This window comes from Delphinapterus leucas, chromosome 1, assembly GCF_059928025.1.
Source record: "Delphinapterus leucas isolate spDelLeu-1000000601 "Yukka" chromosome 1, BTC_Dleu_Yukka2, whole genome shotgun sequence".
NCBI classification, from domain to species: domain Eukaryota; kingdom Metazoa; phylum Chordata; class Mammalia; order Artiodactyla; family Monodontidae; genus Delphinapterus; species Delphinapterus leucas.
This window is the reverse complement of record NC_143129.1, coordinates 108,750,041-108,765,216: the sequence shown is the minus strand read 5'-3', so window position 1 is coordinate 108,765,216 and position 15,176 is coordinate 108,750,041. Positions and strand designations below refer to the sequence as shown.

General features: G+C 34.3%; 1 protein-coding gene across 4 annotated transcripts in view; it reads left to right on the top strand.

Annotated features, from left to right (window-relative positions):
- The window catches only part of MTF2 (metal response element binding transcription factor 2), an 84,870-nt gene extending 70,134 nt beyond the window's left edge, over window positions 1–14,736 (top strand). For 3 of the 4 annotated variants that reach the window (XM_022553299.3, XM_089919520.1, XM_089919508.1), the window contains 6 exons: window positions 4,356–4,423; window positions 6,014–6,184; window positions 9,928–10,033; window positions 10,147–10,199; window positions 10,312–10,416; window positions 12,112–14,736. In XM_022553299.3, coding sequence (XP_022409007.1) covers window positions 4,356–4,423; window positions 6,014–6,184; window positions 9,928–10,033; window positions 10,147–10,199; window positions 10,312–10,416; window positions 12,112–12,469 — 861 coding nt within the window. In that variant the 3' untranslated portion in view covers window positions 12,470–14,736. The other variant, XM_089919513.1, reaches the window with a different exon arrangement.
- The last annotated feature ends 440 nt before the right edge of the window (window positions 14,737–15,176 follow it).

Genomic DNA, 15,176 nt, shown 5'->3' with positions numbered 1-15,176 from the left:
AGTTGGCCCTTAGTATCTGATTGATTTTCTGCAGTTGGAACCCAGGGATACTGAGGGCCAACTGTACTTTCAAAACATGAGAATTGCTGTATGCTAAGTATATTACAGGCATACCTCAGAGATATTGCGGTTTCAGTTCCAGGCTGCTGCATGCTGCAATAAAACGAATATCACAATAAAGAGAATCACGAATTTTTTGGTTTCCCAGTGCATATAAAAGTTATACTTACACTACATTGTAGTCTGTTGTGCACAATAGCATTTTGTCTTTAAAAAGCAATGTACATACCTTAATTTTAAAATAATGCTGTTGCAAAAATGGAGCTGATAGACTTGCTTGAGGCAGGGTTGCCACAAACCTTCAATTTGTAAAAAGACACAGTATCTGTGATGCACAGCAAAGTGAGGTAAATGAAAGGATTTATGCTGTATTGGTTAGTTGAGTACCTTCGAACACTCAAGTCATTTTGAACATCAGTTCTTACTATACAGACTATAGATTATATGACAAAGACGTTTGCTCTAGAATTTTAGAGAGTGTATTTTAGAGAGTACATTTTAGAGAGTACAGTTGACTCTTGAAGAACACGGGGTTAGAGGCACTGACCCTCTGCACCCTGCCCTGTCTGCAGTTCTGCACCTGCAGATCCAACCAACCGTGGTATAGTACTGTAGTATGTATTTAGTGAAAAAAAATCCATACGTAAGTGGACTAATGCAGTTCAAACCCCAGTTGTTCAGGGGTCAACTTTATATCCTTACATACTGAAAGGCAAATTTAACATTTATGTATCATATATTTTGTTCTTTCTTGATTATTTTTAGGATTGTTAGAACATATTAGAACACAGTGATTATTTTATATCATTTCCTTATGTGATCTTGTTAAACATCTTTGAGACTTGGTGCCTTAATGATTATCACACAGACCGAGTATAGCTATTTGAGAAACTGCTGTTTTGAATTATTTTCTTTGAGATAGTAAAACTATGTAATATAACACTTGACATCCCAAATAAAAGTTGCTTAAGGTTTTTATATACAATAAGGTGTTTAGAATGAGGTTGTATCAGATTGCTTTTGGGAGTTACAATGAGATATTAATACTTTTTAGAATCTGCCTATTATCATTTGTCTTTGCTTCCTAATGTGATTTGAAATTTCAGTTCTGTAAGGACAACCCACTTTTCTGTTAACTGTGGTCTTAAATTTTAAACACGTAAAGGTTGATAGGAGAGCAGTGTGTTGAGTGCTGCCTCACTTGAAGGATGTAGGGAGAAAAGCATAGGTAAAATTCAAGTGAAATACTATGGCAGAAACAATGTTTTGGCTAGAGAAAATGTAGTATAGTAGAGGTGGTGTAATACTTTTAAGTGAAAATTATAAGAAATCTAGTTAAAAGCAGTACTTGGGGCCTTGCGTTGTATATTAGCATGCAGTGTATATGTTGGTAAACAAATTACTGAAGCTTTTGGCATACTTAAGCCTCGGTGGTGTGGAATTAAATATTGGTAATTGAGGCATGTGTTTTACTGAAGGGAAGAATTTTAACTATACATAATAGCATGTATATCTGTACAGAAATATACAACCCTGAAAGTGAAAACATAGTGTGAGATTAGTGTCTGTAGAGGGAGGAACAAAAATGATTATTCTGTTGAAGATATATATTATATCTTTTATATATCTATATATCAATTATATATAGATATATATCTATATATCTATTATATATATACCTCATGGTCAGATGGAAGATCTAGAACATGATGCTCTTCTAATACAGCTTATTTGATTTACATTATAATATTTGCACTCTTCGTTTTCAAAATACAGAAAGGGAACCCTTGACCGCATTATGCGAGTTGAAATAAACAGTCCTATGCAGAACAGTCCTGGAGTGCGGAAGCAACTTACAGATAAAATTTCTGGGAACCCACAGAGAATAAGTACAAAAGAAAAAAGAGAGTTCATTGTGATTTTCAAAAAGTAAAAAGGAGTGGATTTGAGAAATTAGAAACTGTTGTTGAATGTCAGCAAAATTGTAGAGCAGATTTTTCATACATATGGCTTGTGAAGATTTAAAAAGCAAAAAGGGGGCTTCCCTGGTGGCGCAGTGGTTGAGAGTCTGCCTGCCGATGCAGGGGACACGGGTTCGTGCCCTGGCCCGGGAAGATCCCACATGCTGCGGAGCGGCTAGGCCTGTGAGCCATGGCCGCTGAGCCTGTGCGTCCGGAGCCTGTGCTCCGCAGCAGGAGAGGCCACAACAGTGAGAGGCCCGCGTACCGCAAAAAAAAAACCAACAAAAAAACAGGCAATAAGAAAAAAATGCCATTAATTTATTAGAATAAACCACGCTAAATACCCTGGTTTCTTTTTTGATATGATTAGCAACACTGTTACGTCAAATGCTAATGCACATGGTGTAGACATAGTATAACTCAGTTTCACATAAGATATCGAAATGTGAACTGGTTAAAATAAAAATTAAAAGGATTTGTAACTAATTGAGTAATAGTAACAAAAGCAGTCAATGGCTTGGAAATATTCTTGAGGGAGATTCTAATGGAGAGCCACAGGGTTCTGTTTTTTTCTCTATCTTCAATTCAAGAAGGATGACAGAATCAAGAGAAAAGACCATCTCAAACACTGAGCTGAAAACAAAATCAAATTAACAACAGTTGTTAAATTTTGCTTTTAGGCTTAAATATGCAAACAACAGTATGGAAGAAGCAGCGTATGATGGGGGATACTTGGCTTGATAGCAGTTCATCTAATAAGATTTTAGAGTTGAGGTGGCAGTGGGGGACCAGGAAGAGGATGGAATTATTTAGCCAAGCTTAATATGAAATAATCATGTGATGGGGCTGCTTAAAATTTTTAATCTAATCTTATACTTAGCCATGATAACTATTGTCAAATATTTGAAGAACTGTCTTATAAAAAAGGGAATCCAGGAAGGAAGGTTTTGTTCACCCATGGAATGAGCTCCTTCTTTAGGTTTCATTAGTGGTACTATTTAAACCAAGGTTGCATGACTCAGTACTATAAAAGGGATTGAAGTATTAATGAAAACTTGAATTAGATGGACATCTTGGGTCTCTTTCCAACTGTAAATCCTGAGTCCATTATTTCTCCTTTAATAGAAATTTTCTATCACTGGACACTTCAGAAATTACAATAGGAAGGTGTGGTAGGGTTAAGAGGAATGACCAGCAAACCAGCTTCCTTCCTTCCTTTCCTTTCCTTTGCCTTTTCCTCTTTTTTTTTTTTAAGTACCCAATACACTGAGAATGGGCTGTCAGTGAATGTTCAATGAAGGTACTTAATTGTCACTTGGGTTCATGTTCGAGCTCTCTAGCTAACCAGCAGTGTGAATTTAAGCAATTTAACCTTTACATCTGTTGACTAATCTGTAAAATAAAAGTAGATGATTTTATGAGTCTCTTCTATTTCTAATATTCTATTTGACAGATTTGTTTGTTCTTTTTACTTGAAGAAGTTCTGAGCTTTGGGAGTTTCAACTGGTAAAGAAAATTACTAGTAGTAATTTTGAAAGTCAGTGGTGATATTTTGGAAGTTTTTTGTTTGTTTTAGTTTTTGTAGCTTTGAGGATGGTCTTTTATAACTTAATTGTTTTTCTGTTGGGCCCTAGTCTTTAAACTTTGAAGAAAAGGCAGAAATGACTCTGAAAGAAACTTTCTGGAACAAAATAGAATATTTTCTAGAATTGAATGTTTAGATTTTAAAGTGGTATGTGATGATAAAAAAATTACTGAGCCATTTTGGGGTTTAGGGCTAACCAAAGTCTATAATTGTTATGAAAATAAAATCCCCAAATTTACATTATTTTTTTAAATTATAGAGATTATTGGTTTGCATTAGTATTAGAAGTATTGGGAAATAAAATGGCATATTTCTCCTTACTTTTTATATTCTTTCCTGTTAATATTTATTAGAAGCTCTTATGGTTGATATTAAAGTAATTCTAATGTATTATTACTTTCCCAGGTTATAGAATTAAAATAAATTTAATGATAACTAATAATAAAATCCCATTTTTATTGTATTTTACAGTTTATAGTTCTTGCAGGCATATCATTTGAGCTATACAAGTATTAGTAAAGAAACTAATGAAGGATTTATACTCCCTTTTTTATAGGTGAGAAAACAAGCTTTGAAAGGTTAAATGGCCTTAGGTCACATAGCTTGTCAGTGAGGACCTGGAATTAGAATTTAGATCTGACTACTAGTCAGTACACTTTTCTTCTGTATCACATTGCCTCTATCTGGCACCTGTGTATTACTAATTGATGAAATTATAGTGCATTAAATTGTTTCTTGATACTTCACAGCTGGCAGACACACCAAAATCTGAAAGATATGAGCATGTTCTGGAGGCATTAAATGATTACAAGACCATGTAAGTTGATTTATTTTATGTATCCCTATGAGGGAGATATTTAGTAAGTATAAGGAATAATGGCATTAAGAATTGTGGGATTGATTATAGAGTTAGTACATACCATTTTAAACCTTTTAATGTCCTCTTCTCTTTCAGTCAGAGTAAAGCAGTGATTCTCAAAGGCTGGAGAAGGGAAGATCAGTCCTCTGGGAATGGTGGATGGGAGGCATTATCAGTGTCTCAGGGGAATTTGGTCAGTTCAGTTGAAAAAGCATACTCAATAATGACTTGTTTTTATAATTTAATCTACTGAAAGTAAAATAAAATCTTGCTAGCTGGTAGGAATATGCAAAAGATAGGGGGATATAGTATAGAGAATGTGGGTTTTTAAATGATTGAGGTCTTCTGTGGTTTTAAGTTTAGTTATTGCCATCATTTAGAGAATAGTAGTATTAGTTTTTGATAATTAGTAGTATTTTGATAAATAGTAGTATTAGTTTTTGATTTAAGTTTTTGATAATTAAGTTACATTGTTTGATACATTCTTGTATAGATCTTTCCCTTCTTTTTTTTTACACCAGCATATCTACGTCTCTTAAAAATATTTTCAAAATGCAATAGAAATAATTTTTTAAATGTATATGCTGGTTCCAACCAACTATTGAATTATAACATTTTTGTTTGCAGCAAGTTGCTTGTTTTGAACTTAGCAACATTTCCTCATTAAAAAATGTTACAATTACAAGTGGCTAGATCTTTAGACCAGCTCAAAAAGCCACGAGCAGTTACAGTGCCATAAAAATACTTTATGGGACAATGAATTCTGTAATCCAACTTAGTGTGCTTGAAATACATTTGTTCCTGTTATGGTAGAAATGGGAGCTCCCCTTTCTCAAACCTATATAAAAGTGGAAGAACAATGTAAGCATTTGGTAGTGGTTTTTATGGCCAGGCATGCTCTAGTAGAGCTAAGAGGGTGTTTTAGAATAAGAACCCTAAGGACTTTGGGAAAGGATTAAGGAGCATATTTTTCAGAAACTCAGGCCCACACTGAAATGTCACTTCTCTGCTCCAGGTTATTTCCAATTCCAGATCTGACATACCAGACACTTCTTTTATTTTCTGGGCCTCTAGGATTGGTCTCCTATTTTCTTTTCCAGTGCTTTCACCAATTACTTTCTGGCCAGGGTTTCTCTCCTCACAGATCCACTCTGAAATAGAATTATTCTTTTCCTAAACCTTGTTTGAGATGTTTTTGACAGATGACACTAAAAATATGGAGAAACATATTGGAACTAAAAAGACACCACTCTCTATTCTTCGTTCTAACTTTGAAAAGTTAGATGCCACATTTTAAAAAGAAAAATGGACATGTGTTCTTCTCCCTTCTGATACTATTCCTCTCTCCCTACTCCCCCATCATATCCTACTATGGACTGGCTCTGGAGCAGATAAGAATCAAAGAAAGCAAGGGGCAAAAAGTCAGTTTTTCTAGTATTGGGTGGATTTCATGTGTAAAGGCTTTATATCTGAAAGTTATAACTTAGGGTCTGCCATGTATATGTGTTCAGTTTTTAAATTTTTAGTTAATTTTTTTAAAAAATTTAGGTTTATGTCTGGGAAAGAAATAAAGAAGAAGAAGCATTTGTTTGGGTTGCGAATTCGTGTTCCTCCTGTGCCACCAAATGTGGCTTTCAAAGCAGAGAAAGAACCTGAAGGAACTTCCCATGAATTTAAAATTAAAGGCAGAAAGGCATCCAAACCTATATCTGATTCAAGGTAAAAGTTGATCTGTGGCTTAGTTTTTCTCATTAGCTTATTTGTAACTAAAAATGTGTGTTATTTAGTCTCATTAGTATATTTGAAAGTACAAGTGGCAGTGACCCTGACTTGTTTTCCTGTTTATAATTTCTTGCTTGGACAAGGTACAAAGAGTTAATGCTAGATGTTTATTTATTTACGTTTAGATCTAAGGCTTTCCATGAATAGGCCCTATTGATTTTGTTAGCAAACAGCTTAAGTACTGGCCTGTTCATTTGTTTGTTCATTTCTCATTCGTTTGTTCATTCATTCCATTTATCAAGTACCTTACTGTCTAAGTGCTGGAGATATAATAAAAAATGAGACTTTCTTTCTGCCCTGATGGGGTTTACATTATAGTGGGGAAGAAAGGTGATAAACAAGTAAAATAATTACAGATCATGCTAATACCATTTAGGAAATAGCAAACAGATTTAGACTGTACTGGGATGGATAGAGATGTAGGGGTCTACTTTAAGAAGGAGGCTTAAGGAAGGCCTATTTAAGATAGTATTTAAGCTGAAACTTAAAGAATGAGAATGACCTAACAATGTGAAGAACAAAGGGAAGAATATTTCAGGTAGCAAAAGTAAGTGTGAAGCTGTGAGCCATGTTCTAGGAACTCACAGAAGGCTACTGAGGTGTGAATGAGGGCTAGAGAATAGCATCAGGTGCTAGAAACGTTGGGTAGGGCTTGGTCATACAGAGTTTTGTAGGTCTCATAAGGAGTTTGGGTTGTTTTCTGAGAATAATGGGAAGCTATTTAAAGATGTATGCAGATTGAATTATCCTTTAAAAATACTTCTTTGGGTGCTGTTTGGAAAACATCAGTAGAGATAAGAATAGAAGCAAGAAAAAATTGACTCGTTCACTTTTCTAGGTGAGAGATAAATAATGGTTGCTTATGTAGGTGTAGGTGGTAGCAGTCAAACAGAAAATAGATTCAAGATCTGCACTGGAGGCAGAATTTGCTGGCTTTGCTAATGAATTAAATTTCTGAAAGGAAGGGAGAAATTAAGTTACACAATGCCCAGATATCTGGCTTGAGCAACTAGTGGATGGTGTAACTTACCAAGATCTGGAAGAACAGATTTTGGCAAGGTGAATAAAGCATTCTTCTGTTTCATACTCATTGAGTTTGAGATTCTTATGAGGAATATCTAAGTGGTGATGATGTTAGATATAGGCAGTTGGGTGTGTAAATCAGGAGCTCAGGAGAGGTCAGGACACATGATAATAAATTTTGAAGCTGATTTATAAAGCCATGAGAATGGATGAAATTACCTAGAGAGAGAGGGGAAGAGAAGAGAATGTGGCCCAGAATAATGTCCTGCTATCATTTAGAGTTCTGAAAGAAGTGAAGTAAATGAAGGAGACTAGCAGAAAGCAATCAGTGAAATAGGAGGAAACCAGGAAAGTTTGATGTCATGAAAACCAAGTGAAGGAGAGTATTTCAAGAAAGATGTGGGTGTATTAAACTACTGAATGTTGTTGCAGAGAGACAGGTTAAGATGAGAGAAAAATGTTCATTGGATTAGATAACATTCTGTTATTAGTGACCTTGACAAAAACAATTCTGCTTGAGTGGTAAAGGTAGAAGTCAGATGGGAGTGGGTCAGTGTGACTGAATCCAGCACTGCCCAATTTACGTGTCAAAACTGGGCTTTTTCTACAATAAGGGACATGGGCGGATTCAAAATGATGATGATGATGATAATAAAGGAAAAGGGGAATAAAAGGAAATAATCTTTAAAAATTCTGAAAGAGAAGGAAGAAAGTGGAAAAGGGTATGTATCATCAGCTCTCAGAAGTAGTTTTACTGTACTGTAAAGGGAATGGAAGCTGAATCAATTGATGTTTTTTTTTTTTAATAGACAGAAGATAATTGTAACTTGTTTTTGTGTGTCAGTGGAGAAGAGAGTGGTATAGGAGAGGGGGAGGAAACTGAAGATATTGTAAAGTCTTTGAGAAGCCAAAAGGGACAGGATTTAGAGCCTAAATGTGGGAGTAGCCTTTGATAGGAGGACTTACACCCCTCTGTTGAAATGGGGTGTAAAAGGCAAAGGTGGGTACAAATGCTGGTTCTGTTTTAGATTTAGCATTTGGAAGATGACTAAAGTTATTGCTTGGTAACTTCTGTTTTCTCAGTGAAATGATAAGGGAAAGATAGCTGAGAGGGAAATTTAAGGAGCAAATACAAGCTATGAGATAATTATCTTGGAGAATAAGAAAATGTAATTACAGAGGGTTGACAGTGCTTTATATCCATTTGAGTTGGTAATTAAGTAGATACTACTTTAAGGGTTTGTTTTTTCTTAAAGAAAGAATACTTATTCCTATCACTTTCAAATTTTATCATTAATCTTTTGCTAACAATTGCTTATATTATGAATTAGAAAAAAGATTTCCACAATCTTTCTCATTCCTATCATGATTTTGATAGGACACTTTGTCTGTGGTAGCTATAAGGTTTTCTTTTGATGCCACCAGGTAATGGTTTAACTTTCTCTAAAGGTATTCTCAGTTTCTTCTGGGACCTATTAGTCCAGGGGTCCTTTATAAATGTTAATGGTGATCATCTTTCCAAAAAACAAAAACAAAAAAATGTATACCCCATCCATCTTATCCTTGAAACTTCTGATTATAGTTCTAGTTATGCTTCTCTACTTTCTCCTTCCTTGTATTTCCACCTTTATTTTCCCCAACCTTAGTTTGGTGTGTGGAGGGATAGTCTTTCCTAGTTTTCTCCAGTCTCCTCTTTCTAGCCTATTATATAATATTGTTCCTTTACCTTGTTTTTAAGTTGAATGTTCGTGGATAATGTTCTTATAGCACTTAAACCATTTTATTATCCTGCTTGTATACACATTTGTCACCTTCAAACTATATTGTGAACCCTTAACACAGGGAATGGCTTTGTATTCCAATTGTTAGTATTCCCTTTATATGGAGATGTTTGTTGCATAAATGAAATGGATGTTCTGTGTATTGATATTTGCCATTCTTCCCTTCTATTAATTAGAGATGTTCTTGACCTATTGCTTTTTTCCCCTTCCTATTGCTTGATATTTGCCTTTGTGTCTCAAAAATGGTTTTCCTGATCTTTCTAATTTTGTCCTTGAATGACTCCCCTGCCCAGTATGAAGGATTCTTTCTTCCTTTACATTCTCCCACCCCGGGCTTCATTCTCTTTCTGATTAGCATCATTTAGGAACCCACAGGATGTCCCTGTTTATACCTACTCTGTTTTAACATAGATACTTCCTGGCTCCATGAGGTTAACTACTAACTTTGTAATCACTTTTAGTATAGTAAATTCTTGAAACATCCCCCAAGTACCTACATAGTAACAACCTAAATGAAATAATTGAACTTTAAGGAGTTTTTGAATCTTCCATCTAATATAGTAGTATTTTTTTGTTTCGTTTTATGTTTTTTAAAAAAAAATTTAGGTGGTATATATTTTTCAGAATTGTATTAGAGAACTTTTTTCTTAAACCTTTTGTATATAAATATCTCTTAAGTATTTAAATTAGAATGTATTATCTATGAACTTGACTAAACTTGTAGATTTAACTTTGTTGTTTTTATATTACCATTAATATAAAAATATAAGTATAATCTAATTATCACATAAGTAGAGCTATGATAGTGTATATTGTCCATTGTCTTTTTGTTTTCTTTGTGCAGAGGTTAAATACATAAATGGTTTTATGTTTCAGGGAAGTAAGCAATGGCATAGAAAAAAAAGGAAAGAAAAAGTCTGTAGGTCGTCCACCTGGCCCATATACAAGAAAAATGATTCAGAAGACTGCTGAGCCACCTTTGGTAAGAGGACATATTGGCATATGTTCTCAGAGAGGAAGTCTGCTTGAAATTACTGAGAAACTAATATCTTTACTTTAGAAACCATGCTTTAGGTGTGTTTTTTTATTTTCCAGGATAAGGAATCAATTTCAGAGAATCCTACTTTGGATTTACCTTGTTCTATAGGGTAAATAGAAAGTTATTTTCTCCTACCTTAGGAATTTTCTTTTGGGGGGGAAATTAATATTTCTACTGTTATGTAATATAGTCGTTATACCATTTAAATTCTTTTGTCTCAGGAGAACTGAGGGAACTGCACATTCATCCAATACCTCAGATGTGGATTTCACGGGTGCTTCCAGTGCAAAAGAAACTACCTCGTCTAGTATTTCCAGGCATTATGGGTAGATATTTTATGTTCTTATCCTTGACTAATTTTCCTCTAGACTTTTTCTTTGTAAAGTGGTGATTAAATAAATTTTTAGCAATTGAAAGTGATACAAGTTTGTCTTTCAGCTTTTGAGAAGCAATCTATATGTTGATTCCTTAGGTTGTTGATATTCATCTGAATATTTTTGCTTTTCAGAGCACAGACATTAAAATTTTCACATTTGTCAGGAATTTTGCTATGTACGCAGAGAAGAGGTATCCTGGTGTTTATAGGTGTGCTGTTTTCTGTGAGACCTTTTTATGCTTCTAATATACAAGTGTGGATTTTTTTTTAATAAGTTGGAATCAGGAACACAGATCCTTTTATTAATAAAAGGATTTTAAACTCAGGATTTTTATCAATAGTAGACTTCCCCTCTAATATTTTATTTAACCTAACTCTTCAGAAGGGCAACATTTTCCAGAAGTTTGATGTATCAGGTAAGAAAAGTTTAGTTTACTTGGGGCCAGAGCTATGAGCTTCTAGGTTTTATACTTCCTCTTGTTTAATTTTTGTTCACAATTCAAAAACTGCTCTTGTAAATCATATAAAATTCTAAGTATTTAAAGGCTTAAAATGTAACTCATTTTTAAATGAATTGTGAATAATAATAATGTGAGCTTTTTTTTTTTTTTTTTGGTACATCGTCTTATTTAATTCTTAAAACAATCTTTTGAGTTGTTCCCATTTTATGGATAAGAAAACTGAGACTTAGAAGGTTTTTGTAACAAGCCCAAGATGGTATGTTTATTAACAAGTATACAGAGCTGGGATTTTAACTTTGGCAGTATGATTATAAAATCTTTGAATTTAGCTGTTATGCTATATTTTATTTTATTTATTTTTTTTTTTTTAATTTTTTTTGGTGATACGCGGGCCTCTCACCGCTGTGGCCTCTCCCGCCACAGAGCACAGGCTCCGGACGCTCAGGCCCAGCGGCCGTGGCTCACGGGCCCAGCCACTCCGCGGCATGCGGGATCCCCCCAGACCGGGCACGAACCCGCATCCCCTGCATCGGCAGGCGGACCCTCAACCACTGTGCCACCAGGGAAGCCCCTATTATGCTATATTTTGACTTTGTTTTATAAAATCATTATATTTCTGAACTCAAAGATTGTCTAGTTCAGCCCCTTCACTTAATCTCTTCACTTAAGAGAACACAGAGGATAAGAGATTTAAATTTGGCCAATATCATATTGAGCTAGACCCAAGGTACCCTGACATCTAGGTTAGGGTTATTTCTTACTTAACAGTAGGCCTAGAATTAGTAACGAAGAGAATCTTTATACTAGTTCTGCCATCTGTTTAAGCACATGGAAAGGTGTCTTGTATGCAGTAGGTGCTTATTAAATGTTTCTTGCATTGAATGAATGAATGAATGAATGAACTGTCTTCTTTTTAATGATAAAAATGTTGACAAGACCTGACTTACAAATCCTCTTGGTAAGAATTTGCCTCGTTGGCCTCATAAATCAAAAATTTCCTCTGATTCTTTTAAGCTTAATAGTACATAGTTAAGGAAGAAAAGCTCTTCAAAGGTCAGCCTCAAGAAGGTGATTGAATTTAATGAAGGCGAGTGATAATCCATTTTATATAGCATTTGTTGTTTTGATTTGGCTGATTTTTATGTCAGCAAGGGTAGACAATTGTGGCCTTGTTTGTTCTATAGATTATCTGACTCCAGAAAAAGAACTCGTACAGGAAGATCTTGGCCTGCTGCAATACCACATTTACGGAGGAGAAGGGGTCGTCTTCCAAGAAGAGCACTCCAGACTCAGAACTCAGAAATTGTAAAGGATGATGAAGGCAAAGAAGATTACCAATTTGATGAACTCAACACAGAGATTTTGAATAACTTAGCAGATCAGGAGTTACAACTCAATCATCTAAAAAACTCCATTACCAGTTATTTTGGTGCTGCAGGTAGAATAGCATGTGGTGAAAAATACCGAGTATTGGCTCGTCGGGTGACACTTGATGGAAAGGTGCAGTATCTTGTGGAATGGGAAGGAGCAACTGCATCCTGACTGTAGGACTGAACATTATGTTCACTGCACTCTCATTTTCTGTAGGTACAGTTCAAAGCCCTAAAGGAGTCTGGCTTTTACTATCTTTCTTAAAAAAAAAAAAAAAAAAGGTAAAAAAAAGTCACTTAAGGAGATAATACTAGCCTTAACATGTACTTGTCAATGTTATGGATATTGTCATAAAAAGATATCTTTTAAAAATCAGAACAGAGACTTAATTTTTTAAATCTTAAGATTTGTAGAATGTTTCTAGGATAGGATATTAAAAATGATTCAAACCGATGCATGGTGTTAGATAATTTTTCTAATTATTCCATTGAGTCAGTTTTTGTGGTTAGTGGTTATCAGAGCAAACTTATCATGTAGATAGATAGCACAAGTATTTGGAGAAACATTGTCTGTTTTGTTACCAAAATGTTGGAAAAAATTTATTTCAATACCTTTTAGAATTCATAAAGTGCAGTGTATATAATGCCTACTAAAAGACTGTAAAATATTGAAATTTTCTTTCAAAGTGTAAAAAATATATTGAGCCTGTAAATTGCTCTGTGACTAGACTTCATTGTCGTCTTAATATATTCTTTGCATGTGCATATATATACACACGTGTGTATATATATGTGTGTGATTGATTATGTGACCTATGCAATACAAATTATGGGAATGGGCAGCTTTGGAGTATATATCCCATAATTCTTTTTTCAGGAATAGTTGCAGTATTTACACAGCAGCATTTCTTCTCAGGCTTTTATTGGGTGCTGTTGCTTGCTATGTATGAAGAGAAATGTGTCAGACAAGTTTAGTGTGTTCTGAAGAAGGGTGTGAACAACAGTGTTCATGGGCTTTTTCGAATGCTTTTCACTTTCAGTCCTTGTAACTCAGCTGTTCAGTACCTAAAACAAATTCAAATAGTATGAATATTATCTCCTACTAGAAGTAACGTTTTCAAGTTTTCATGGCACATTATGATTGTAAATGTCTCTCAGTTTTAACAGTAAGTCTATAGGAGTCCCGTGAAGATTCCTGAAATGTCTGTAGTAACTGTTAGTCATGTTGAATAAGTGTAGTATGAACAAAGTATTTTATTGCACAGGGTTAACAAACAGTATGTTGCCTGCAGAGACAACTGCTGTTTTATTACAACATTACCTCTTGTTTTTATACAGCGTACCAAGATTTAAATTGATAACTTTATTTTACATGTGTTAAAAAAAAAAAAAGAAAAACAAGTTTCTTTTAGCACCAGTGTTAGAGCTGTCTTCTGTTTCTTTTTGTTTTGTTTTGTTTGTTTGTTTTCTTTTTTAGCCAAAGAGTAAACAGAAGAATATTCTTATTTTGGTGGCTATTCATTTTACTCTTAAAAGTGATTGGTGGATTTTAGCCTAAAATTTGGAGAATTTGCCACCAAAATGAAAAATATGTAAAGTGTAGTGATTACAGAGCGGTTAAAAATGTGGGTTAGTACTTATTTATTCCATTGATTGATTATTTGACTGTTTATAAGAAAGTTGCTTTATTTCTTTAAACATCTTCAAAAGATGACCTTTTCTTGTCACATTATAGCCAAAAGAAGCAGAGAACTTCGTAGTCCTGCATTTGGTTCCTGGTTGGCCAGGTATAAATGAGCTTTACAAAAGTGCAAATTAAGAACTGTCACTTCTGTTTACCTCCACCAAAACTTGATTTTCCCCTAGCTATTAATTTAAAGTTGCCTTTCCTGCAGCTGCAATATTTTGAATAACACACAGAGTTTGTGTTGATTTTGAATGTTTGTTTATATCTAGGGGTAATGGAAAATGTAAATCCCGTGTAACCTTATTCACTCCACGTGTATCATATTATTTCATTTTTCCCAAAGTCCTTTAATTCTAACTGAACACCAGCAGTATTTTTAGTAATTCTTTCTTTAGCATACTTGGAAGATGATTTATTAAGCTGAACTGTCTTTAGACGTAATTATTGTGAATGTTTGTTTTATTTTATCACGGTGGTTCACATGGCTCTGATGTTCAGTTTGTATTTTTGGAATTGCTTTACTTAGATTAAAACAGACCAACATTAAATGTGTGTATTTTTTAAAGAGCTAATGAGTTTTGCTTCTGTATTTGCCTGAAAATACACACTGGTGCAGTAGATGACGACTTTTATTTAGCTAGGGAGACAAGGAATTCTAGTTCCATTGTAAATATGTTCATTTGAATTAATCTTTATAAAACTTTGTTTTCATTTTCCACTTGTCCCCCAAATAAATATTAATAATTATTGAATGTTCATCTTAAATGATCCTGTAAAGAAGTAAACTATGTTTAGCAGCTTGTACACTTTATACTTGAAAGACAATATATCTTCCTGTATCTACCCTGTCCCCAAACTTAAAAAAAATTCAGCCTTTTCAACTGTGTTTTCTTTTCTTCTTAAGGATATACAAGGTGTCAGGGTTCATGTAAAAGGATTTCCTTTTTTTTTTTTTCCCCCTGAAAAGCTTTGCCCCAGGCTACAGAAAGAAAAGATGTAAAAATAATATACCTTATTCATTTTAATTCCATTTTTATTCAAAACAAATATATTTTATAAATACACTCATAGTCATGGGTAAATATGGATTCTTAGGCCTTTAGGTGATCAAACTAGATCAGAATATGAGCTATCAGAGTTATTCTATAGATTCTAATGTGGGAGTGATGAAGACAGATCTTGCTGGATATAT